The sequence below is a fragment of the Xiphophorus maculatus genome, chromosome 5, assembly GCF_002775205.1.
Source record: "Xiphophorus maculatus strain JP 163 A chromosome 5, X_maculatus-5.0-male, whole genome shotgun sequence".
Classification (NCBI taxonomy): Eukaryota; Metazoa; Chordata; class Actinopteri; order Cyprinodontiformes; family Poeciliidae; genus Xiphophorus; species Xiphophorus maculatus.
In genome coordinates, this window is record NC_036447.1 from 8,899,867 (window position 1) to 8,926,735 (window position 26,869).

General features: G+C 37.1%; 3 protein-coding genes across 6 annotated transcripts in view; 1 reads left to right on the top strand and 2 right to left on the bottom strand.

The window, feature by feature from the left end:
- The window catches only part of evi5l (ecotropic viral integration site 5 like), a 42,766-nt gene extending 40,033 nt beyond the window's left edge, over window positions 1-2,733 (bottom strand). For all 3 annotated transcript variants that reach the window (XM_023334133.1, XM_023334132.1, XM_005797554.3), the window contains exon 1: window positions 2,352-2,733. The gene's annotated coding sequence lies outside the window, so the exon portion shown is untranslated. The remainder of the gene's footprint in view (window positions 1-2,351) is intronic.
- A 2,514-nt stretch (window positions 2,734-5,247) lies between these two features.
- On the top strand, window positions 5,248-13,140 carry ddx39a (DExD-box helicase 39A). Its single transcript, XM_005797496.3, has 10 exons — window positions 5,248-5,347; window positions 7,449-7,656; window positions 7,819-7,946; window positions 8,886-9,162; window positions 9,313-9,431; window positions 10,580-10,711; window positions 10,801-10,910; window positions 11,691-11,835; window positions 11,989-12,136; window positions 12,951-13,140. Exons 2-10 carry the CDS (start codon window positions 7,449-7,451, stop codon window positions 12,965-12,967), a joined length of 1,284 nt encoding a protein of 427 aa, XP_005797553.1. The 5' UTR covers window positions 5,248-5,347; the 3' UTR covers window positions 12,968-13,140.
- Window positions 13,141-13,390: 250 nt separating this feature from the next.
- Window positions 13,391-24,834, bottom strand: LOC102231924 (protein CYR61-like). 2 transcript variants are annotated; one of them, XM_023333110.1, is made up of 6 exons: window positions 24,690-24,834; window positions 21,310-21,523; window positions 19,423-19,670; window positions 18,303-18,429; window positions 18,035-18,216; window positions 13,391-15,521 (listed from the first exon to the last, which is right to left on the bottom strand). In XM_023333110.1, the coding sequence occupies exons 1-6, from the start codon at window positions 24,738-24,740 to the stop codon at window positions 15,216-15,218; spliced, it is 1,128 nt and encodes a 375-aa protein (XP_023188878.1). In that variant the 5' UTR covers window positions 24,741-24,834; the 3' UTR covers window positions 13,391-15,215. The 2 variants fall into 2 exon arrangements, with proteins under 2 accessions (XP_023188878.1, XP_005797612.1); XM_005797555.2 differs by having other exon boundaries at window positions 18,303-18,447.
- Between the last annotated feature and the right edge of the window lie 2,035 nt (window positions 24,835-26,869).

Here is a 26,869-nt window from a genome sequence, read left to right on the forward strand (position 1 = left end):
TTGAATAACTTCCCTTCCTAAAAACGTTAAGTGCTTGAGGAAGCTCTTTCATTTTTTGACAAGTCAGATATACTTCTAATCCTCCAGCATCATAGCCCGAAGAAAAATCCCTTCCCCACCTTTTATTACACATGCATAGTTAAAATTATATGTGTTTGGAATAGATCAATAAATGTGAGTGATTTGACTTTCTGGCTCCCAGTTTAGATCACTACTGTTTCTATTTATCTCTGAAGTCTAGAATATTTAAAGGATCCACCTGTTAAGGGTCAAAATAGCAATTATTCCTGATTTTTTAAGGACTTTAATTTGCAAATAATGAGTTATAAAATACTTAGATAAGGGAGAGTGTTTATAAAACACATAAGTTCCTTCAGCTTGGTAAGCACTGTAAAAAAAAAGTAACTTCAAAGTGTAATCCTAAACATTAACATTATTTACATTTTGCATATTGACTTTATGTTAATTGTTTTTTGAAGCTTAAACCAGAAGAGCAAAATCTTCTTAATAATTACAATTTAATTTGTCTACTTATGTCAGAACTGCACAATATATAGCAAATATTTTGTCGTCACAATAATGAAGAACTGTCATAATATTTGTTGTGAACTTCCAGTTAATATTCAATACTGGTTAAACTCAAACAATATGATCTGCTTTTTGAGGTAAGAAATTATTCCAAGAGATTTTAGTTAAAGTTTAACTTAAAACGTTGCCTCAGTCGGTGACTCTTCTCTTTGACCTTCCTTTATATTCTGCCAGTAGGTAAAGTATAAACATATTTCAGGGGAGCTGTGTGTTATGAATGGGTATGTTAAATTAGTAATAATTAGAAATTGTCAAGTAAATTGTTGCTGAAAAAATTGTTACATGAATTTAACATTTTGTGTCCTAATAATTAAATTTATAACATGAAAGGACAAACCAGATGAGCAAAATGAATTTATATTTATCTTGGAAAAACGGATTTATGTTTATCTCGGTTGAGTCACCACACTTAAACAACTGGCTAAATGTAACTTATTTATGGGTGAAATGAATCCTAGATTATCTCTTCATGGTGGCACATGTTTGTGATTTGCAGATTTCTGACAGGAAGTGAAAAAATCTCAGGAGTCAGAAATGGAAAAATGGAGGACCAAAAGGATTTGCATGAGTTTGATAAGAAATGAGTGATGGCAACTCAGTCAGAGTATGTCCAAAGCAACAGCTCTTGTGGATCTGGACCGTATTTATTATTTTGTCCAAGGGAGAACAATGGTGAACTGGTAACAAGGTAAGTGGTGCACCAAGCCTCCAAGATGCATGTAGGGAGCGATGTTTGACTGGTGTTGCTATACCACCAAGCAAAAATGTTCAAGAATGATGTGGGGGGAGTAACATATTCTGACTTGGCCTAAACACTACACTGATCTCAAACCAATTAAGCATCCAGGATGTGGTAAACAACTGTGATCCACATAAGTGTCATCTCACAAACTTACAGGATTTACAGAATCTACTGCACACAACTTGCACCCAGACCTTCAATGATACCTTCAAGGGTCTAGTGGAGTCTGTGTCTCAACAGATCAGGGCTGCGTTTGTACCAAAAAGGAGAACTAATACACGACTAGGCAGATAGTCATAATCTTATGCCTTATTGGTGTTTTCATGAGCATTTTAAGCTGTTAAAGTAGCATAATTTCTGTTTAGAAGTACCAAATAAATGTACTTAGATAAAAAGTCTGGAAATTGTTGCATCAGTTTTCATGGTTAGATGCTTATTAGGGTGATCTTCGCCACTATGAGAGCTGAGCATGACTCGTGCTTTGGGTTTAAACTTAAGAGCCAGTAATCTTATTGACAAATGTGTTTGGACACGACAACTCGTTATCCCGGTCTAATGCTGTGTGCTGAGACCGATGGGCCTGCGTGCATGCCCTCCAGCTGAATCATAATACGGCTGGATCCACATCTGTGGTTAAAATGACAGACCCATCATGGCTACTTCGTGGATCCGAAAATCCCCAGTTTCTAATAACAACAACAACAATAACACGATTGTGTAACATATGAAATGATGACGGAACGTTATCAAAGCTGTGTCAACATAGCCACACACACTGCGTTAAGAAATACGGTTTATGAGCAAATGAATGGGCCGCATCCCTGTTGGCATGCTGCAACAATGACATGTTTCTCTGAGATAAATGGAGCAGACAGAACCAGGAATAAACACAGGCCGAAATGAGTCACCAATCTGAATTTAGTTCCGTCTGTTTTGAATTTAGAGGTTGCGGGCCTCCTTGACATTTCCTCTGAAAAATAAAACCTTAAAAAAAAAAAAAAAAAAAATCGCAAACGCTTACCTGGACTCAGTTTCCATAATCACGGCGGACGCGTTTAACGTCGCTTCCACGCCAGTCGGCCGTAAACGTTAGTTATGAGCTAATTAAGCCCCTAATAAAACACCGAGGACGAACACAGACCGACGGTCCAACGCAGTGCCATCCTCCTGCCGTCGCTCATCCGCGAGGCAGCGCCGCGACGCACAGCTGGTCGCGAGAGCTCCGTGCACGCGACGCGGGGGCCAGGGTAGTCCGAGCCGCGTTAGCTGGTCGGAATGTTTCCACAGGCCACCTTTAAAATAAGCATGACAGCCGTGTGATGCGGCCAACGACTTAACAGGGATGTGGTTATAACACACCGGCCCGCATCAATCACACGGTGACTCACGCAGAATGGCTGGCGTTCTGCGGCTCCGACTCACAGAGAGGTGGGGCGCACCAATCAGAGCGCGTAAAGACGTCTGACTGACGTCTCGCTAACCAAATGGCTGAGCCCATTTTGCGGGAATGCTGGAAAATTACAGAGAAAAGAGCCAATCCATGTGGAGTTTTATTCTGCGGGAAGGTGGGCTCCGCAGGTGGCGCTACGCTGTCAGAGAAAACGGATTTACGTTGGTAATGCGTCCCAATAATTAATTATCTATCTATCTATCTATCTATCTATCTATCTATCTATCTATCTATCTATCTATCTATCTATCTATCTATCTATCTATCTATCTATCTATCTATCTATCTATCTATCTATCTATCTATCTATCTATCTATCTATCTATCTATCTATCTATCTATCTATCTATCTATCTATCTATCTATCTATCTATCTATCTATCTATCTATCTATCTATCTATCTATCTATCTATCTATCTATCTATCTATCTATCTATCTATCTATCTATCTATCTATCTATCTACCTACAGAAAGGTCTTTAAATAAAGAAATATCTCTGTCCTGTTCTTTAAAATAGACTGGACTTTTATTTTTTAACTTGACTGCATGTTGGGTCTTTTTATTTTCTTGGCCTGTTCTGCAGTCTCTTGTTAGTTAATCATTACACCTGTTTTGCATTAAGACTTTCCGTCTTTGTGCAGTTTCTGCTTCCCTGTTCTGATCTTTGTGATTACGTTCTTCCTGGGAACATTTCCTTCTCTTAAACTTAAACCCATCATTTTTATATTACCTACTTTGCAACAACTTTATACTTTAATCATTTTCCCTTGTTACTGATTACATGCTAAAGCCCAGTATAATGACTGTCTGTGATCAAAAAGAATTGACCACAGACAGCTGTTTTATTTTTTAAAATATTGTTTATAAGTTCATTTCATAAGCTTCCCATAATGATGCCATGCCAGGTCTGCCAATATTGCATTGCCACCAAAGGGACAAACTTGATACTGCACTTTTTCATGCTTACTTCCATCTGGAGGGCTCTGTTGGAAAGGATTTAAAAAAAAAAAACATTTTTATAATATTACAACACATTTATGTAGATTTAGTGTGAAAGTTCAACACTAAGTTATAATTGGCAAGTGGAATAAAAATAATTAACAATTGTCTAATTTTTCTTTACAAAACAATCTAAAAGTGTGCCATTCATATTTCCCCTTCAGCCTGATTCTCAAAAATGAAATGCAGCACAACTAGCGTAATTAGTAATAGAGTCACTTACTGTGTGATTTAATTTCAGAATAGATCCAGTTGTTTTGTGAAGACCTGAGAAGGTTGTTAGAGACAAACACAGCAGACAGGTCAGGGGAAATCTTGTGTAGAAGTTCAAAGCAGGGTCAGACTGATTTAAGCACATCGCCTCCAAAAAAGGACACAACTGTAAACCAACTAAGCATGACCATTCCCTGTCCTGCTTTAGGTAGCCACTTTTCAAAAAACAACAAAATGCAATTAGCACAATATGAGTCTATTCTGGTCACTTCTATTACACACTGTAGCACCCTCAAGGATTTACGCACAATGTAGAATCATACAGGTTTTATTCTGGTGGGTGTTGACATCCCGTGAGAAATCGTGAACTGACGTCCAGGAGGGGCTAAATAGTCCTTATTAGTCTTATTCTCTTCTCCTCTATGATTTCTCTTGAGTATTTCTTCTCTTTATCTTCAATTTTTTACATTTTCTGATAATTAACTACTAGGTGATGCCGTTGGGATGTACAACTCAAAGGAACATTAAATGTAAAAATACTTTTATATTTTATGTTTTTTTTTAATGTTATTTTCACACAATACGCAGTCAGCAAACACTTTAAAAAATACCAACAAACACTTTTTAAAAAATACTAACGTTTTCTTAAAAGTCATTTTAATAAAACCAAAATTACGGATTATTTATGTATAAAGGTTTACACGTATTGACCAGAACAGAACACTGAATAAATTAAACAGTGCCATTGGATTAAGGGGTTTCAAAGGTTTATAGCTTTATTCGTGATATTTTAAAAATATTTATGTATTGTATAATGCAGAAAAATTTTAGGTGAGAAAAAAAATCTACATATTCTTTTTATGTCCCATTCACATTATCTCTGAAACAATTCACTGTGATGCTTGTATACCTGGTGAAATCTCTAGAGTGTTAGCTTTATTTTGATACTGAGAATATACAAATATAGTTTGTAATTTCTGAGAAAAATTCAACCAGCTTTGGGCATGCTATTTCAAGCAAAGAAAAAAATAACTTACCAAAATGGCGCTTTGCAAAGAAAACTTTACTAGCTGTGGAAAGTGCTGCTGTGCTAAGCGTGTAAATGTAAAGTTTAACAAGTGTTAAAAAGGCGTCAATTACAGCATTGTCTAAATGGTTATGTTATGATTAATGATGAAAATATATAATCTTTCACAGTACTCCATACTATAGCGCCCTCTATCGACTCTATTCCGAATTTCGGAGGTGTTCGCGAACGCAGCATCTTCTTGTGTCCAGTCTGCTCTCCGGTGAATAGCGGTTAGCTGGCGCGGTAGTTGACGCTAAACAACAGCAGCGGAGGACAGACTCAAGGTAACAACACGCTACGTTTTCACTTTTCGTAACGCATTTGTGGACGTCTAATTGTGCGTAAACTCCAACCTGCAGAGGAATATTTATTTTATTTTCCAATTGCATTGGAGACATTTCAGGTGTAACATTTGCTTTGCTAACTGACATGTTTGGCGCATCAATATCAGACCGTTGTAAATTGGGGGTAACCGTTTGTGTTTAGGTGAAGTCATGGCGAGGAGCTTTATTTCTAAAACATGTCGAATTGAAATGGATCTTGTATGGCTGTGAACCTAAATCCCATGCACAATACTCGTCTCTGCTAAGCATGCTAACCAGTTTGTATGAATGAAGGAGAAAGACTTCATTGTTTTTGTATGTGTCCGTTAGCTCAGGTCAGCGCGTCCAGCACTCTACAACGCTTTAAGCCCGGTGTATAGTAAAACACATAAAAGTCAAAACAACTGGTTAATTGTGAACAAACAGAGAGCATTCTCGTTGTTTTCCTCTCAATATTTATTTATTTATCTTCGGTAAGCCGGGGCCTGCTAACGTTAGCCTAGCTAACTTGCAACCAACATAATGTCACTGAAACTTAGCATCTATAACAGCATCAAAATGCATCATAAAACCCACTCTAATATTTAATACGTCACGGCGAACAGGCATAGCATTGTGTTACTATCCTGGTCAAAGATGCTGACCCGTTGCGGCTTTGCCTTCATTAGACCCATTGGGGCAACCAGGACGCCAAGATTTTAGCACCAGATTCTTTTTAATGTTCTGTTTTTTAAGTAGGGCCTACCTGGGTTGGATTGGTGTTTCTCCGGACATCGAACAGATGTTCAATTGGTTTGAGATCTGGGGAATTTTGTGGGGGAATTTTGAAACCATTCCTGAAATACCTTTGTTTGTGACAGAGAGCATTAACCAGCAAAAAAAAAAAAAAAAGTGCATAGCCATCAAAAGAAAACTCTTTCTACACAGATTGATCTACGGCGATGCAACATCATACAGGATAAAATGCAATGCACTGTGAAACCAGACACGTTTACTTCAGAAAGGCATTAACTTTCTCAGAAACTTGTTCTGCAGTAGTTCATCTTGGACGTTCACTTTCCATGTGGGTCAGTGTTACCCATGACCTTATTGTCAATTCACAGCTGTTCCTTCCTTGGACCACTTATAGACAACTGACCACAACAGACCAACAACGCCACACAAAGGCTGCAGCTTTGAAGATGCTCTGACCCGGTTGTTTGGCAATTACAATTGGGCCCTGGTCAAATTCCTAAAATGCATCACCTTTTTCTAATGAATTCTGATTAATTAATTTTGTCAATAACTTAACTCGGTGATTAATATATCTCATCCAGGTCCCAGATGAAAAGATATTATTCACTTTACCTGTCAGTAATCTTATTTCTCATTGTTTTATACTCTAGACGGTAAAAACATTTTACAAAGTAAACTAAATGCTCAGCTGATGTAGATCTACATCCACATTAGCAGCAGTAACATCTCTCACATTGCCGTAGAGAAAACTTAGACTTCTCTTATTGAAAATACTCAAAGTTTGTTGAGGTTTGCCGGAACTTGTGTAAGCTCTGTTTACGTGAAGGTCAATTATTACATTTAAATCATCTCGGGTATAAAGTTTGGTTTGAGCATCGCTATGCCTTTTCTTTCCCGTAGAGTTTGCTCTCTGCATTGGATCGTAACTTCAGCTGTTGAACAGATGGCATCACGTTTTACTCACTGGTCTACAGTGAAGTCCACAACTGAATCAGTGACTGTTCTTTTCTGCTTTTTATGGCTTCACAAAAAGCAGAAATCATCACCGCTCCACCTCTGTGTTTGATAGTTGGTTTTAGGTTGTAGATTTTTAGATTGGTTTCCTCCAACATGATGTCAGGCGTTATGTCGAAACATCTAATTATTCATTGTTTATTGTTCAAGATGCTTTATTGTTAATTCAGATGCCATCTATGCTGCTGTGGCCTTTTTTTCATGAGGTTCCTTGAGAGTTTCTTCTTGTGAACAATTAGTGTAACTAAAAAACACAAACATGTGCATTTAGTTTTCCCTGTCTCTCCGCCACCCCGCCCCAATTGTGATCCAGATGGCAGAGAATGACGTTGATAATGAACTTCTGGACTATGAGGAGGACGATGAGCCCCAGGGACTCCCAGAAAGCGGCACCCCTGCCAGCAAGAAGGAGGTGAAAGGTTCCTATGTATCCATTCACAGCTCGGGCTTCAGAGACTTCCTCCTTAAACCAGAGCTGCTCCGCGCCATTGTTGACTGCGGTTTTGAGCATCCTTCAGAAGGTAACTCGCATTTAAAACCTCAAATAAAATGTTACTGAATAAATTAATTGTAAATATTGGTTAGAATTTTGATTCGTAAGGGCATTTTGATCTTTATTTGATCTATGTGATGTCTGAAGATCCTTCTTATTATTAATTATTTGCCATTTTTTTCATTTGTAGTTCAACATGAGTGCATTCCTCAAGCTATTCTTGGTATGGATATTCTCTGCCAGGCAAAGTCTGGTATGGGAAAGACGGCTGTGTTTGTGTTAGCCACATTGCAGCAGATTGAACCTGTGGATGGCCAGGTGAGTTGATCATTAAAACACTCTCAACCCTTGAAGCATCTTTGTTTCTCTAGCTGGAATTTCTGCTTATTGGTTTTCTAAATTATCAATATTTTAATTGGCTTAGAAGTTAATTAAATGAAACTTTGGCCAAAAGGACAAATGTATTGTCATAGCATTTTTCAGCAACAAGGCAGTTCAAAGTAATATACATGACAGAAAGGGCATAAAAACATAGAAAAGATTAAAAAAGGACAATGAAAGACTGGAGCGATGGGTGACTATATTTGTGGACTGTTTGCGGCATGTTTTCCACTTTTCTCTCCAGTGCCATAATGTACAATTCAATCCACAAGAGCCTAAGAAAACTGGCTCTATATTTATGTCTATATCTGTCTAGACCTGTTGTTGAAAAGATTTGATGCAGTAAAAGGGAAAAATAAAAGAAAATACAGAATTTTTATTACACTTTGATAAGAGTAAGTACATTTTGGGACTTGGAGGTAAAAAGTATTGCTTTTTTCTTCCAGCTCTAAATTCTCCAAAAAATAATAATGCACCAAAATCAATGTTGTTCTTGATGTTTGAAATATTCAAGGTTTTAAATATACCACATTACTGTTTATTTTTGGAAAATGTTGTATATTTTGTAGTTTTCCCTTCACAACATTTTTGTTCTTTTTGACAAAAAAGGGTATAAAAATATTGAAAAGTTTTTAAAAAAAAAATACAGAAAAAAATTCATATTTCTTGTCAAGTCTGAAGTTTTTGAAAAGATGTGGTGAAGTGAAAATGAATAAAAGGCTTGAAGTCAGTCAACAATATGTTCCTTTATAGATCTTCTAGGTAATGTTAACAAGCTGCTTTTTCAAAAACAGCAGCTTCAATAGCATCAGGTTTTAGTAGAAATATAAAGAACCAATGGCTCTACCATGACGATTCTCTTTTTGTTTGTACCAGGTGTCTGTTCTTGTGATGTGCCACATACGGGAATTGGCCTTCCAGATTAGCAAAGAGTACGAGCGCTTCTCCAAGTACATGCCCAACGTCAAGGTGTCTGTGTTCTTTGGCGGCCTGGCCATCAAGAAGGACGAGGACGTCCTGAAGAAGAACTGCCCTCACATCGTTGTAGGAACTCCAGGTCGTACGCTGGCCCTCATTCGTAACAAGACTCTGAGTGTGAAGAACATCAAACACTTTGTGCTCGACGAGTGCGATAAGATGCTGGAGCAGCTGGGTGAGTTAGAGGATAGTCAACTGGACGCAAAAGAAAGAAGACAAATTACTGACATGTCGTGATTGTTCACGGTTTAGTTACATGTGTACATAAAGAATCTGTTAAAAAATAGCAAATATTAAATACTTCTTGGATATTTTTGTCCTTCAGACATGAGGCGTGATGTGCAGGAGATCTTCAGACTGACACCTCATGAGAAACAAGTTATGATGTTCAGCGCAACGCTAAGCAAGGAGATCCGCCCCGTCTGCCGCAAGTTCATGCAGGATGTAAGTTATCACTGAGCAGATTCATGTATGGATGAGACAAGTTGGCATGATGAGACAACCCTGGTAAAAATGTGTGGATCCTCTTAGTTGTCTTATTTTTACCTCATTTCATAGATCTACCATAAGTCTAATAGGTTTATTATTTATTTGCTTTTTTGATCCATATTATTATAAAATATATTAGCCAACAATTGTTGCGCTCTAAGCAATCTATTGCGATATGAATATTGCACACACTGATATTGTGATGATGATACATTTGCAATATATACCCTAGTAAAAATAATAAACATAAAAGGAGTTATTTCGGTCTGCATTTGTAAATCACTACCTTCCTAAAATAATGGAATTGTGATTTTTTTTTTTTTTTGCCTTAAAAATCTTTTGGAAAGAAAGAGGTGGTGATTTTTATTTATTTTTTGGCAATATCACATTTTGGCAAGTCAAAAGTATTTTATCTTGCCAAAAAGTCAAAATCACTTGCATAAAATCTGTATAACAAATGAAAATGTAGTATGTAGCTAGGACAAAGTGCACAAAATAAAATTTGAACTACTATTTGTAGCTCTGTTTTTGTTAAGAAATGACCAATAATAAAACAGTCTGAAAGTTGTTGATTTAAATTTAATGTTTGAGAACCTATGAAACAAATTTCCACTGAATATTACAGTATTTGTTTAGAAAATTAGTTAAACATGTCTTCAAGATGCCAAGGACATTTTTTTTATTGAGTGTGTATCTTTGTTGCTTTTGTTGCCTGTTGGTTGTTATTTTTGAGGAAATAATTTTTTTTATTGTATCTTAAAGCTACATTACTCTGCCTTCAGGTGCAGGTTAGCCCACCTATAATACATGCGTCTTACTGTTTGTGATGAGTGTAATGCGTTGCTCGCAGTAAAGCCCCCGTAGCTTTGCCCACCTGTGGCTGTTGGTGTCTCAAGTGTCCATTTCAGGGGGACAAGGTGAACCTCCTCAGCAGTTCTGGCCTTATGCAGCGGTCACATGGCTGCGCTGATGTGCAGAACAGACACAGAGAGCAACCAGGAAGAGCTTTTAGCTTCTCTCTTTGTGTTTTACATTTCTAAAATAACTCATAAATGTGTTGATGCAGCTAATTTTACTCATTTGTTCCCTTCCTTTGCTCACAGCCCATGGAAGTATTTGTGGACGATGAGACTAAACTGACACTGCATGGCTTACAGCAGTACTACTGCAAGCTGAAGGACAGCGAGAAGAACAGGAAGCTGTTTGACCTTCTCGATGTGCTTGAGTTCAACCAGGTACACCTGATGCCTCTTCTACCCCTCTTGATTTTACTTTTATCTTAATAAATGGTTAGAACTTCACATTTTCCTTCGGCTCATGATAGGTGGTGATCTTTGTGAAGTCTGTGAATCGTTGCGTTGCCCTGTCTCAGCTGCTGGTGGAGCAGAACTTCCCTGCTATAGCAATCCACCGGGGGATGGGACAGGAGGAGAGGTAGGAGCTGATTTCATCAGAGGGTTGCCATGTGATGCATCGCTCACCTTCTAGTGTTTGGGTATTTTGCAGAGATATACCAATATTAATATCTGTGTCCCAATATTGAAAAAAAAAAGTAGCTCGGTTATCGGTGAAAGAGTGCTTAATTCACAAATTCAGATCTATTTTGTTTAATCCTATGCTTTCCGCTCTGAGTGATGTTATGCGTTATTTATTTTGCATTATATTTAGAATTCATAATTTCATTTAATTTATTTTTACATGTTTGACCATGTAAAAAAAAACCGGACAAAACCCGTTGTTTTTGTCAGTTTCAGTGTACTATTTATTTTACATTGGCTGTTGCACTCTTTATTGCTCTGACTGAACAAATTAAAGCTGGGTTGTTTTTACATGTTTGACCAAGTGTGTGAAGGTACTGGTAGATTTAAGTGTGCTGTGCTGCTGCAGAATTATCAGATACATTATTAATTTAGTACGTTTATCTCTGTGTTTAAAAAATGAAATGTTTTAATTTAGTCCAGGTATCTTTTCCTGCATCAGATCAGGATCTGCTGATGCTAACCCTCAGATATCTGTATCGGTATCGGAAGTAAAAACATTTATTGTTGCATCCCTAGAATTTTGTTAAAAATTGTGATTATAAAATTCTATATCTATATTTTATACAGTATCTATACCAGCTTTGCCTTGAACAATAAGTGGCTTTTCTCACAGTACTTGGATGTAAAGGAATCATTTTTTGAGGTTTCTGAAAACTTTCCTGACCCTCTCCAGGTTATCCCGGTACCAGCAGTTTAAAGACTTCCAGAGGCGGATTCTGGTTGCCACTAACCTGTTTGGCCGAGGAATGGACATCGAGAGAGTCAACATAGTCTTCAACTATGACATGCCCGAGGATTCTGACACATACCTCCACAGAGTAGGTTCAGATCTACAAGATTTGGTCTTTGGTATGGTTTTAATTTTGTGGATTGGTAAAAATGTGGAATCAGGAATCAAGTATGCTTGTTTATGTTTACCTGATGCTTCTTGTCTTTTAAGTCATTATTTATTAAATTTTGTTTTACATCAGGTGGCCCGTGCAGGCAGGTTTGGAACCAAAGGCCTGGCCATCACCTTTGTTTCAGATGAGACTGACGCTAAGACCCTGAATGAAGTCCAGGACCGCTTCGAGGTCAACGTAGCTGAGCTGCCAGACGAGATCGACATCTCCTCCTACAGTAAGTTTCCAAGGTTGGCATGTGGCAGGTCATGGGTTAAAGGAGCTTCACGTCCGGTACCAGTATCTGAACACATGTGCTCTGATAATCGAAACCTTACATTTTGGGAACATTTATGTTCAGACATATTACAGTGCTTTGAAAAAGTATTCACACTTTAAATGAGCTTGTTTCTAATTTTGTCACATTACAGCCTCAAACGTTAATGTATATTTTTGGATTTGGTGACAGTCCAACACAAAATACTGCATAACTGAGAAGTGGAAAGAAAATGATTTTGAAAATGAGTTTCAAATTTATTTTACAAGTAAAACATCTGAAAGGTAGAATGCAGTTTACCACCAGTGAAACAATTTGGTTGAATGAATTCAAAATTGAGTTTTTGGAGCACATATGCAAAACACTGTAGATGGAGGCAGCATCATTCTGTGGGGAGTTTAGGGATTGGGAAGTTGTTTAGAGCTGATGGGTTGAGGTAAATGTAGGGCGATACTAGAAGCAAACCTGTGTAAAGTATTACTGTAGCGTCTAAACACAAAGGCATGCCATAATTTAGATTTTTATTTCACTGAGTTTTCTGTTTTAACATGAGAAAATGTGGAAAATTCAATGAATGCCAATATTACTGCAAAGCACGCACACTTTCCAAGTCAGTAGTCTTTCACAAGTGCTTACTAAAGCAGTGTTTGCTATTCAGACATTGGAATGTATGAATCTTTAGTGGTTAACGTGTTAAAAAGTGATAATTACAGAGACATTAGACTTTTCTGTTGTAGCTTTTTATTTTCTAATGTCTCTGTTTCTGTCTTTGCAGTTGAACAGTCCAGATGAGTTTGCAGGCTGCAACCAGTGAAGACTGTTTTTATGACTACTATTGTTGCTGTATTGTTGGCAGAAAGGAGGAAATGAAGAAAAATCCGTATTTGTTTAAATATAGCCCTCCCAACATAAATGTAGTCAAGTTCAAAAGGCATTTTTTATTTTCAACATGTCTTTGCCGAGTGCTTGTTTTAATGTTTTCCTTGTTTAAACCATGTTTTCAAAAATATTGTTTTGGTTAAATAAATTTTTTGTAACTTACCTTTTTGGTGTTGAAGTCATTGTTAAATAATCTTAAATATATAAGTATTTTTGGAAGATACTATTTTATCAGCAGATAATTAAACTCACCATCAGAGGGCAGCGCTATAGTTTGGGAAAAGAATATATATATACAGTATATAAATAGAAAAAAAATTAATCAACCAGAAATGCAATTGTAATTGGCTAAAATGGTACTTTATTCTGAAACAAAAGTATTGATTAATTACATGCTGAATAGTTTGGCGCACACACCATTGCTTATTTACCAAAGGCCTGTGGTTCTGCTTAGAAGTTTACACACCCTCATTGTAACATTGCAGCATTGTTGAATACAATTAGGTGATTTTTAGAAACAAGAACTGGGTTCTCAAGTAAAAATGACTGATTTTCTCAGATCCACATACACTAAAAATTATACACACAGACTCTAAAAATCTCTCCAAGATTGAGTTTAATGTCATTTAAATTGAACTGTTTCATAGCAAAGACCAAATTTTTAAGCATTGTTAAATTATCAACAGGGGTGTGGTCAGTGTTTTTTTTTGAAGGTTAATGTTTGCTTGCCTTGTTCATACTAAAACCACTTTTTATCTATTTCTCAGATCTTTATTCAGGTGAAAGAAATTTGGTTTGGATGTTCAAAGCAACTCGGCAACCATTGTGAAAAAGAAAGTGCTGGAAAAATAATCTCTACTGGCGCTGAAGCTAGTTTTAAATCACTGTCAACCAAGAGAAAGAAGCTCCTGCTGCAAAAATTTCAACTTCAACTAAATTTTTAAGCCATACATATGGACTGCAAAAGGAGACTACCTCCTAATTAACTTCACCTCAAACTGACAAGCTGAATATTTGCAAAATAAATTATCTCAAAAAACTGGGTTGAATCAGATAAAACAGGCTGACATTAAAGTTAGCAGAATGACTCTGAACTTAACCCATCTCAATCTATTTAAAGACATTTATGTTTGTGTTGAGTGTGAAGTTTTGCAAAGGAGATGAACTGACAGAAATGTACAAACTTTACTCTTTGTATCTTAGTTTAAAAGTATCCATTCAAATAGGAGTCTAAAGGAAAACATCTGACAGAAAACAGTATTTACGGCCAACTATTAGGAAAGTAAAAATAAAACTACAGGAATTTATTTTCACTCTTATAAAACAGCATATTTATTCTGACATTATTATGACTTTATTTGTGTACGACTTTATCTTAATACTACGACTTCTCACAATTTTATTTTTAAATTTTTTTTAGTATGGGTCTAATACGCCGTCGTATAATATAACTGAGATATTTGTGAATGAAATCTTATTTATTTATCTCACTCATTGTTGGTTCATTTCATGCTGAATTCTTTGGAGTTGAGACAGTGACTTTTTTAACCCGAGTTTAGGTTTTCAAGTAAACCAAGTCACAATGTGTGCACAGCAGCTGATGCCTGTGTTTTTTTTTTTTACAGATTTCTCTAATCAAAAATTCCATCCACCTAATGCATGACATCAAAGATGTAAATACAAAACAACCTACGTTATTTTCCTTCGGTAGTCACTGAGTAGTCAGTGCATTATTAGATGTTCAGGTCTCAAAGTGATCCAGTGATACTAAAGATTCCCTTTCACTGGCGCTACATGACAGTCAGAAATGTCCATACCAAGTAAAGTGCTTTGTTGCTTGTGTAGAGTTTCTCCTCTGGCCAATCGAAGCGTTTCATCTTCCATACATGAAACCAGCAATCAGTGCAGAGTGCACAACGGCTGGGGATTTTAGGGGTCTAATTTAGGTCCCACGTCAGGCTTAAACAAAAACAGCCGAGTGTACAATCCACTCCGGTCACACTAAACAATGTGGTTTGCTTTCAGGGAGTGACTAATAATCCTGGCAGTGCATCTTGCCTTTTGTCTTCTCTATTTTGGAGGCAGAAGCAGAGAAGCGGCTCCTTGTCTCGAAGGTTCCTCCTCTGAGCTGATTTTCCAAACGACAATCCTCGCTTCCAGGCTAATCAATAAATTTGTGTGTGTCGCCGTACATCCAGTGCTGTGGAGGGAGCGCCGCTTCATTGAGGTGGTCGCAGTCACGGCTGCATTTACATGACTGGATGAACATGGTCGGCTTCTGGAAGCGCTCGCCGTCCGGGCAGACAAAAGTCACAGGCACGGTGCGCGTACGGCGCGGCGAGCAGCAGCGGCCGTTCGTACACACACCGCAGTAGTTTGGTCGGTAGAGACGAGCGCTTTGACATTCTCCGTAGGAAAGGCGGACGGGCTCTGGGGCTTTCTGCGTTGGGGAGCAGTGCTTACCTTTCTGTGGAAAATAAAAAAGTGTTATTAATAGTTAAGGTCTTTACCTTAACTAAACGTACAGTGGGCAGAGTTGTGCAGTAACCAGTTAGATTCACTTACATAACCTTTGGATAGCATTTACTTTTAGGAGTATTTTTTACTACACTCTAAGTGTAGTAATGATGTAGTAAAAATGTAGTAGCTTTTCTTCACTGAATGAAGAAAAGCTTGTTTCAACCAAAAATTCACCAGGCACACACACACACACACACCTGCAGTTTTTGTTAAAGCTTCATGAGTTTCATAGTGAAAGAATTTAAGATTTTTTTTCTTTTGCCTGATTCTTTTATTTTGCAGTTCTGGTATTTATATAATTTTAATCTTTAATATACCAAAATTTCCACATATGTCAGAGCTTAAAACTACATCTGGTAAAAGGTCTGTGGCACCACCTGAAAAAGGTTGAGTACAAACGATATCCTCAGAGATTTGGAGAACTTTGGTGAGGTAGAGGGCGCAATAAGGATGAATAATGAAACTTAAAACATAATTATCAATTTAACTGTGTTCACACTGGCTGATTACAGCTTTACTGTTTTTTTGTTTAGCATAAATGTCACATTTAATATAGAACAAGGTTGAATTTGCTTTTTATAACCACTGCATATGGCAAGCTTCTCTAAAATTCAAACTCATCAACATTTGTCTCTATACACAGACATTTATGATGACTTTTAGCACTAAAGCATTCAACTCGGTCAAGCTGAGGAATCAACAAAGGATTAATATAGACAGAGCATTTCCCTGAACTCTGAGTAAACAGACCGGACTCAGCTATCGACAGTTGCTTTGCAGGAATGCTGAGTATGATGGACTATATTTAAAAGTATCTGCCTGCTACCAAAGCACCAGTGAGTAAATCAGCACTACGCAGTTCACACCAGATCTAGTGCTACTGAGAATATAGCTGTTCCTAAACTAAGAATAAATATTTAACCACAAATATTCGTTCAAGGTTGGAAAATCTAGTTTTTTCTTTTATCCTACCCATTTTGAAAATTTTCTTTATCTGGTCTTGAGTAGAAAGAGACTTTGTTTTTGTAACTCGGTCGTTAAGCACACAGATAAGGGGAGAAAAAAATGACTTATTGGTAAGTGTTATCAGGGTTAGACTTTGTGTGATTAATATTCGTTGAAAGTACAGTTTCTTCCAAAGATATTCATATCCTCTGAACTTTACGCTGCTCTGACCTGTTACAACATGAGACTTTTATGTTTGTATAGGGATTTTTAAGCGAAAGATAAACACAAAGTAGTGCATAATAGTTATCTGGAAGGAAAATAATACCAGTTGAATTTTTGGCCCATAATTCTTTGAATTATGGAGAGAATCGGTGAACATTGATTTTCAAATCTGGACTTTAGACCATGTTAACACATGTACGTGTCCGCTACGTTACTTGAGGCAACATTTGTTGTTGCTTGTTTTAAGGCTTCTTCTTCTTGCCACTGTTGAATTCTTTTTTTTTTTTTACCCCTCCAGGGGGTCTTTTTGTGGGCTCTAGTGTCCCTTCTACGAAAGACATGCGGCAAATGTCGTCGAGTCCGGGAGTCGAACTCGCGACGGCCGCGTCGAGGACTCAAGGCCTCCAAATACGGGTCGCGCTAACCGCTACGCCACCACGGCGCGCCCACTGTTGAATTCTTGACTTGGTCTTTATGATGCCGTCGATTCACTAATGTCTTCTAACAAATGTAAGACCTGCACAGAGGAACCTGATTCATACTGAGATTAAATTACACATGTGTACATGCAGTTTGTTGGTTAAGTAACTTCTGACAGCAGTTTATTTAGAGGTATCATAAGAAAGGGGCTGAATTAAATTGCACATAATATTTTTCTGATTTTTATTTGCTATTTCTGAACTGAAACTAAGTATTTAAAGCTCTCTTTTCTATTCCTTCCTCTTTACACTTCATCTTCTATTTTATGTTAATCTGTGTTTATAAGGGGGCCAAATGTGAAAAAGTTCGAAGTGTATGACTATGACACTATTGACCTGATGGACCTGACGTCTCCTCTTGTTTGGGTGCATTATGAGCTGAGTGTTCCCATGAGTTGGCAGATAGCCAATGAACAACTAATAAAATATCTCCACACAAGGCTTGCTCTTCTCAACTGAAGCTCTTTTAAACAGATTGTTGTAAAATGAGGAAAGTTTTCCAAGGATCAAACCATATAAAGTGCATTCAGTGTTCATGAGCCGTTTACTTTCTCCGAATTGCCTAAATTGTTGTTGATGTCAAAGATAGTATTAAGAGCGCTCACTTGCTCATGTTTCTGCAAATACTTCATGATAAAGATAATTTGTAGCACAAACTATGATCAAATTTCAAACTCAAAATATTTGACCTATTTTAGTATGAAGTTAGTCATGCAGTTTGTCAACTTTGAATCAACTATCAGCTTATTGATGTAACTTATTTCCATTCTAAACTAATTTTCAGTATTTGACTGAATGGCATCAGACCCACCTTGGCTGGGACCGTCTGACTGCGGCACGGCCGTATGGTGCAGATTCTCGTTTCCTTCTCCAGTTTGCACTGCAGGTTCTCGTTGGTGATACGAGAGGAGATGCCCATGCCGCAGCTGCGTGAGCACTGGGACCACTCAGTGGTTTGGACTGGACACTTTTTCTCCTTCCTGGTGCCCCACACTGAAGGAGGAGGAGGAATGTCAGAGACAAAAAAGATTATGAAAGGTTCCTGATCATTTCCTGCAGCTTTCCCTAAACACTGTTACCAGGCATGTGTTTGTAGCCCTGTCGGTTTTCCCAGCTGTTTGTCTTGATGTGTGTGATGCCATCATCCAGGATCAGCTCATTCTGATCCCCTTGCGGCACTGCATGGTACCAAGGTCTGGGCAGATGCTGTTGTAAAGGAGGGATCTGTTAAACAAGAGACAGGACATGTGGGCCACTTATGTTACGATCAGTAATGAGCAGAAACGCGTTACTGTAATTCGATTACGTTTTTCAAGTAATGAGTAAAGTAAGAGATTACAATTGCAAAAAAGGTGATCATTGTTGCTTCCGCTCAAGCAGACTGAGGAACCACCTTTGGCACTTTTTATCTGCCAAAATAACAGGTATGCTGTGGTAAAATTTTCTTATTGTGGGCTAAATACTTCAACCTACTACTCTTCTGCTAAGCAGGTGAAAATAAATAAACAGAAACTAGGTAATTATAATTCATTATTAGTCCTCTCTGCACTTCTCCAACTGTTAAAAGATGTAAATGTTACTAATTCGGAGTAGAGTCAGTAGAGACTGATTTAATTAATTTTATCTTATCACTGTATTTTACATCTGTTCGAAAGGAGTGCAAACACAAAAATAATTGTATTTTATATGGTGGAATATAAAGAAATACTCTTCTGTTTAGCAGAAGAGAGACTTGATTTTCTTGAAATATATAGTGGAATATGCAGAGAATAGGTTTAAATATTCAACAAAATTCAAATCAAATATTGCTGCATTTCAATCAAGTTAAACAAGTGAAACAAAAGTTTTTAAAAGAGATGGTTTCATCTGATTAAATGTGCATGATGGACTGTGCAGAAAAAATAGTCTGAAAGGTGTATTGCTTTGCAGCTTATTCAGGTTGTTCATTGTTTTATTCAAAAGTAATGAAGTAATTATTAAAGAAACTAATTACTTTTGAAAATAATTAATCAGTAAAGCAACTGGATTACTTTCTTGGGGAAGTAATCAACAATTAGTAACTAATTACTATTTATAAATAACCTGACTAACACCGGTTGTGATTGTGTCTGTGTTTAGTTTTTTATTTTACACACACACGCACACCCCTACGCGTGCACGCCCACACACCGCTACGCACGCCATCACACACACACACACCCGGTACTTAGGTGGAAGAAGCCAGGTGTCCTTGTGGCAGTCCACACTGAAGCAGCACTGGCCCGGGATCCTGACCAGTCGAGGGAAGGGGCAGGCCGGTGAAGCAGCGGGCAGCTTGTTGCTGCAGAGCGACGTGCAGCCGACGGCTCCGTCTATGCAGGAACACTGGTCCTTGCAGCCTGCATGGAAGATCTCTCCATTCTGGTAGATCCTGTTATTGTACTCGCATGTACGTCCCTCTGATTTTGCTGAAACATGATCATTAAAGAGAGAAAAAAATTAAGTTATAACACTGCAATTAACAGCATGAGTAGAAATAGGTCTTTTGCATTTAGAGAAGAGAGATGATTTTGGTAATGATCTGAAACAGAAAAAGCTTTAGTCTGATTTAATGTTAGACGATGACAGTATCTGTAGATATCTGGTTTAATCTGTATTTATTAAGCACTTTTTCACCTATTATGAAATGCTTTACAAGACTAACTGTAGTAGCGATCGCATACTGTATAGTACACATAAAAAACAGATACCAGAACAAAACTTACGTCAAAATGTATTGAATAATGCCTACAAAGAAAAGGTGTCATCAAACAGGGCTAGGAACAGAATCGATGTCTATAAACTTAAAACAACTTCAGTCTCAAATTCCATTCTTTGTTATCTGCGGTTATTGACAAGGACATGTTGAAAAGGATTAGAAAGTTCTCGTACAGGTCAGCGTGGTTTCTCAAAAGACTGTGAGCAAACCTCACAACAATGTGGCAGGTTTGCTTCAAGTTTGGATCTGGAAGGCAATTATACACCGGTTTTCTTTTGCTGCTTGTCAAAGAGTTTCTTTTTGTTACTTGTAGTATTCCTGAGAGACAGCACTGTCCTATGATGGCAGTACTGTCACTACAGCCAATAATCAATAATAACCCACCATGACTTTGCTACAGAAGTGGTTCAACACATCTGAATCAAATGAAGGCTCATTAGCAATAAATCAGTAATATATTTTCTCGATAGACACACGATAATTTCAATAGTTAATACATCTGACAGAATATTAAATGTTCAATGTATAGATTATTAACTGAACTCCAGTTCAAAACCACAAAGCATTCTGGGAGATGTAGGCAGAGGAAAGATTTTAGTTGCTCAACTTCCAGCTAAGCAAGGTTGGTGGAATCAACTAACTCACTCAGTCTTTGGTTACCTAGCAACTCACTCACTCTGGTTACCTAGCAACAACATGTTGAGTAAATTAAGCAACTGCAGTTTAAGATTTACCCACTGTGTCTCATTAAAAATAAACAGCAATGATGTGGAGTAAAAACTATGGATAAAAGAGGAAAGGTCACCCTACCAATTTGGCATTATTTCAGGTATTATTGATATCAACTGATGTGAAACGCTTATATAGTGATACATTTTTCAGCCTTAACCCAGATAAACAATGACCTTGTTGTAATACTGCAGGGCTGCCTGTGGACAACATTTGTTTAAGCAAAAGAAAATTGCCCTTATCAAGACTACCTACTAACCTTTCACCTTAAGAGTAAACAGAATTACACAGAGTACTTGCTAAGAAGTAAAAATAGGAAAAAAAGGAAGTGGCAGACTCCGTGTCCCCAAGAAGCAGCTATTTATAGCTCTCAGGGAAGTGCAGGCCTGGTACAGATGGAAAGCGTAATATTATCCCTGAAACCCCCATCATGGCTATAAACCATTTACTACTTATTAAAATGAGTAAGGCTACATGCTGCTTCACTGCTGCACACCACTTTCACTTTGAATCTCATTTTGGCTTGTTAAAAATCGACCCGACATGACCAGGAGAGTAAAGGAACCTTTAAATCATATGAGAGCCATTTTCCAAGTGAAACTTCCTGCTTCCTCCCTCACCTCGACAGACGCCCCAGGCCACTGTCACGTCGTTGCCATAATTGCACTCCAGTCCTTTGTGGTGGTCGCAGGGCTTCGTGTGGCCGCAGTCTTCGTTAAGCTGTGCAGCGCACACCTTGCAGCAGCCACAGCTGTCTGGCACGGTGCTTACGCCTGGAGGGCAAGCAGGGGGCTGTGCAGGGCATTCACACACAGCTGGGCAGCTAGCAGACACCTGGAGGGATCAACATGTCAAACAAAACCCACAAGATGTTAATGCATGCTCAGGTTTTCGAAATCCAAGCAGCTAACATGTATGTATACACCCCATGCTTCTCTAACATTATTTATTGTTGACCTATCAGGCCAGTGGTCAATATTACTACTTTGAATTGAATATTCTATTGAATATGTTTACGATTGCTTAATTAATCGGTTATAAAAATTGACAGTCTGCAGCTTTCTCATTTAACCATGTAAGCCTTTTAATACAATATTAGAAATACATTTAAAAAAATGCAAATGAGCAAATAATTCATTTACTTTAAGCAGAAACATTTAAGTACCTAAAATGTGATAACATGTCATCCTTCAGTCTATGCTTGATCATTGTAGCAAACAATGCATCTGCAGCTAAAATACTCAGGCCTTTCTGCTTCACTTAACTACACAGTGTAGAGCTGATCTGTTGTTTGGGCTAACTGATAAATATTTGGATATCAAAAGGTGATTAAAAAAAGATTTTTGTACAGAATCTGAACCAGATGAAGATAAAACTATAGCATTTACGTAGTTTTATAAACAAAGTTTTTTTTTTCAATCATAGGTGCAAGTTGTATATATTTATTGTACAGTTTTGGCTTAATTATTGCTCTAAGTATGTTGTTTCAGCAAGTGGCCTTTTTTGAATCTGCATACTTTAGTTAACATTTAATTGATTATTAAATTAGCTGATGATTATTTCAGTAATTGATTCATCGTGATTAATCCAGTTAATCATTTCGACCCTACTTTAATATAACCCCAAACTTTGTTCATGTGATCAACTAGGTTCCTAAAAAGTATTTTCATTGTTCTACAGTGGGAGGGTAACCATATCCATATATACAGATGTTGCTACATAAAAATGTCCAGGTCCGTTTTCTAGCTTAAACAGAAATAACAACATACTACTGGTACGTTTAATGTCATTCTTTGAGGAAACCCAACGTAAATATTGCAGATTTTTTTTTTTTAAAAACCTGCATTTGTCATTATATCAATATTAAATTTTTTTAGCTAAAGCTAAAAAAGTTAAAAGTTATTGTGGAAGGTCCAGAGGGCCACTTTCGGCTGCATACCCGACACTTTTCATGTTCACATGGTTGATTGAGCAGCGCTCTGTGAGATGTTCAAAGCTTAAAGTATTTTTTAATAACCTAACATTATTAACGGCTTTAGCATTTGTTCCTTAACCTTCATGATGCTGTTTGCTCTCTATTGTTCCCTAACAAACCTCTAAGACCTTCATAAAACAGCTGCACTTTAAATTACACACAGGTGCACTGTTTTTACTGAGTATGTAGTTTGAGGAGGCAATTAATTTCATTAGATTTAATTAATGGGTGTCAACATGAAAGGGACTAAATATAAATGCATAGCAGATTTTTCAGATTTTCAAGTTGTAAAAAAACTTGAATTCTTTCCTTTGACTTCACAAGTCTTGATCATGATCATATAAAAGCACCATTAAGTTTATTATAAGGTGGCATAATGTGAAAAAGTTTGTACACATTGTGTCCGGTTCTGTAAATCCAGTGCAATAAGACAGTCTCCTCTCACATCAGCTCTTGTTTACTGATAAAATCTTGTTCCCTGTGCAACAAGCTGCCATCCAGCCATATTTCTGCATGTTGATAATCCTATAGCGAAGTGACACTTTGTGTTGGTCGGTTAAATAAAATCCCATTAAAAAGTTTGTAGTTGAACCATGACAGAATCTAACAAAAGTTCAAGGGGTGTTGAAACTTTAACAACAAACTTTACTGTTAGGTTTATTAAATCTCAATTAAAAGGTTAAACAATACTCACTTTTTACATTTCTGATGTCACTAAGCTGCCTGCACCCACTTAGCACTGCTTTGTTAATGTTTGTGTTTTTTATAGTTCTTATGTACTTTCTTCTTTTAAAGCAACCTGCTGCTCTGGAGCTCAAGTGTCTCTTTGGATCTCCCACAACTCATTATTAGCTTTGGTTAAAAATGATAAAGAATCAACAATTTTTAAATATAGACATAATAAGAAATATAGTTTTTTAACTGTTTCTCTTTTTTCAATGGAATAATTAATTTCCACAACTAAACAAGTAAATTAAAACTCAAAGAGAAATTACACACAATACCAGTAGTATTTTTTTTTCTTGTTTGGTTGGAAGCTGTATTTTTTTAAACATAACTTTCCATAAATATAATTTTTTTAGGAGAAAATGCAACCATCCTCTTTTTTTTTTAACAAAAGTGTTATGTTTTCCTTCATAAAACCTAAAAATAAAAAAATTAAATAGTGGTTCTTTAAAAATGACAATGAATTTATGTTTAATGTGCTACCCAAAGGTCTCCATCTGGCCACTCCATAAATTTTTTCTGGTGGAAAAGGAAAACGTTATGTGCACTAAGCATTTTCACCTCAAGATAGTACAAAGTTTAGTGTGGTCATAATGTATATCTTTGCTTAAATCAATGTATACAACAACATAATAACTTAATTCTAATGTAAAATTTGGTAATTAGTAGCAACTGTTGCTTTTCTGTTTTATATAAAAGCAATAGGATCAGGTTATCAAATTAAGTTTAGAATTTTTGTGCAAATACTATAAAATATTTGAATGTTTTCATCAGAATCTCATTCTTTTTGATGCCTAACCGGATCTGAAATACAATGCAGTAAAACTGCTACTTAGTTTCTTAAGCAGTCAGCCAACACATCTAAATCGACTTCACATATATGAAGTAAAATAAAGTTTTATTTGACTTATTTTTGCAGAACGGGGTGGCAGAATGGTGCCCTGATGCCCAGGGGAACCATTCATGGAAGACTCGCCCCTGATTGCGCTCGATTAAAGTCCCATGCAGACAATTAACTTGACTCACGGCTTAAACGCAGGAGCCAACATGTTTCCATTTGTAAGAACTTGAAACATGAGTTGGCACGCTTATTACTAGGAATGACAAACTTCTTTTCTCTTACATTTTAGAACAACAGAAAAATTACCTAAATCATACCAACACAAGAAAAGTTTATTTCACCGAAGAATGTTTCTGTTAACACCACTGACAACAAACTGTACGCAATTATTTATTTGTATGTATAGTACGTTCATATAAATCCACTATCGTGAGCGAGCTGAATGATAAACAACTTACCTGTGTCATGGCGACTGTTGTCATTAGAGTCACGTAGGTCAGAAACGTCATTATTAGCTTGGAAAACGTCTTTAAACAGAGATGAACGTGAAATTAAAACAACCTGCGCTATGTTATAACTACTTTGTCTCCCCGCGTTTCCTTTTCTCCTGGCTTCAGACCGTCAACTTCCCATTTTATACTGACAGTGGGCGTGGTTTCCCCCACGCGGCTCGCTTTCTGATAGGTCGGTGGGCGGTTCTTATAATCAATGCAGCCATTCATGAAACCTCCAGAGCTGCTAGGTATTTTCTTCATGAGTTAAAAATTAAAACGTAACGGTCGCTTTCAAGTCACATTCCTGCTTATGCGGCCTCCACCCTCCAGAGTAAATATACTCATTCTGCAAGGCCAGACAAGGTAACATTAAGGAGGACCTCCACCTCTGAGAGGGGAGAACAAGGAGGAGAGCATCTGCTCCGTTTTCCCTGAACAAATTTCATGCCAGAGCAGAAAGTTTAAGTGAAGTGTATTCAGCAAGTAGTAAAATAATAGCAGCAGTGAGTAAGAATAATCTTTGCTCTGCATGTTGAGAGAAAACGCGTTCCCACAGTTTTTTTTAAATTGATTTGCTTGAATGTTTCATCTGAATTTTTGCTAGGCCAGCTGTTTCTGACCATTATTTCTCACCACATCATGCTGACTAGGGAATAATACATTTAAGATCACTTGGAAACAGGTACCATTATGCATGTTCATATTGAAAAAACATTAGAATATGAGCACTTTTGTCAAGATCATGTAATTTTTACTTAAATAGATGAAAACTCAACATTACGCATGGGCGGTAAGTTCAGCTGGTTAGTGCGTGGTGCTAATAACGCCAAGGTCATGAGTTCAATCCCCATACTGGCCAAGTAAAATGTGCTGTCTTTCAGAAAATCCACTTTTCAAAACAGCAGAAGGCTTTAAATTAACCCATTCTGCTTGTCAATTTTGAAAAACATTAGAATATGAGCACTTTTGTCAAGATCATGTAAGTTTTACTTAAATCGATGAAAACTCATCATTATGTAAGGTAATGATGTGTTACCTCAGGTGGCGTGGTAAGAGCGTGGTGCATATAAAGGTAAGGTCATGGGTTCAATCCTCATACTGGTCAAATAAAATCTAAAGTGTAGCTGGGAAACAGGTTTATTGTTACAGGAGCAGAACATATGTTGGCTGGCCTCCTCCCTCTCCTCTCCTCTCCCCCTTTGCCTTATTCAAACCGCAGGTTTCCAGCCACACCTGCCCCAACACAGAGACCCTTTTTGATGAAAGAAATGTGATATGCAGAGGTTTTCAAAGCTAGTGTTCTGTTCTATGTATTATTTCTTTAACTTTTTTACAGCACATAATGTAAAAAACCTTTATAATTTCACGTTTGAATAAAATTAGTTAATGTTGAGCAATAGCTTCTTTAGATGCTAAATATGCATATGCTTTTGGTTCATGTGCAAATCATATTTTGCATAGTACCTGCTTGTTACTTAGGTTTTTTTCCTCTAAAATTGAGCTGTTTCTTAGTACATGAAATTAGAAGACAGTGACTAAGCAATAGTATATGTGGAACATTTATTTATGAAATTATGCAGAACCATGCTGAAGTATCATATTTATATCCTTACATTTTCACAAAGTTAATTCTTTTGGGATTTTATTTGATAGGCCAAATAGAAGTAAATCTATTTAAGCAGGAATTTAAGTAGACTACAAAACTTCCACTTTTATAACCTTTGAGTAGCAGACAATATACTAATGGTTACATCTACTGCTTCAATTGAAATAAAGTTGTTTGTTGCATGGCATTTGTTGTTTATTAATGAGACACAATCTCTGGGATTGTTGTCTGTTGTCACCTGACTACTGTCTGACAGAAACACACTGTTTGTCTAAGTAGCTAGTAATTAGTTTGGTAACCGAGCACAGCAACTATTAAAATAATCCCACAACAACACAGAGATGGGTTTGATGTCATTCCCAGGTTCTGGTTTTGAATTTAGAGGCTAAACAGAAAGAGCCACCGACGCTTATTCCTGGTTCTGTCTTCTTGAATTTAGACTAAAAGTTTCTCTAAAACTCTCCACTGCACTTATTTTTGAGTAGTTTCTGTGTCTAAGCTAAGACAGTTGTAGTAGAACCACCCATATTTTAGTAGT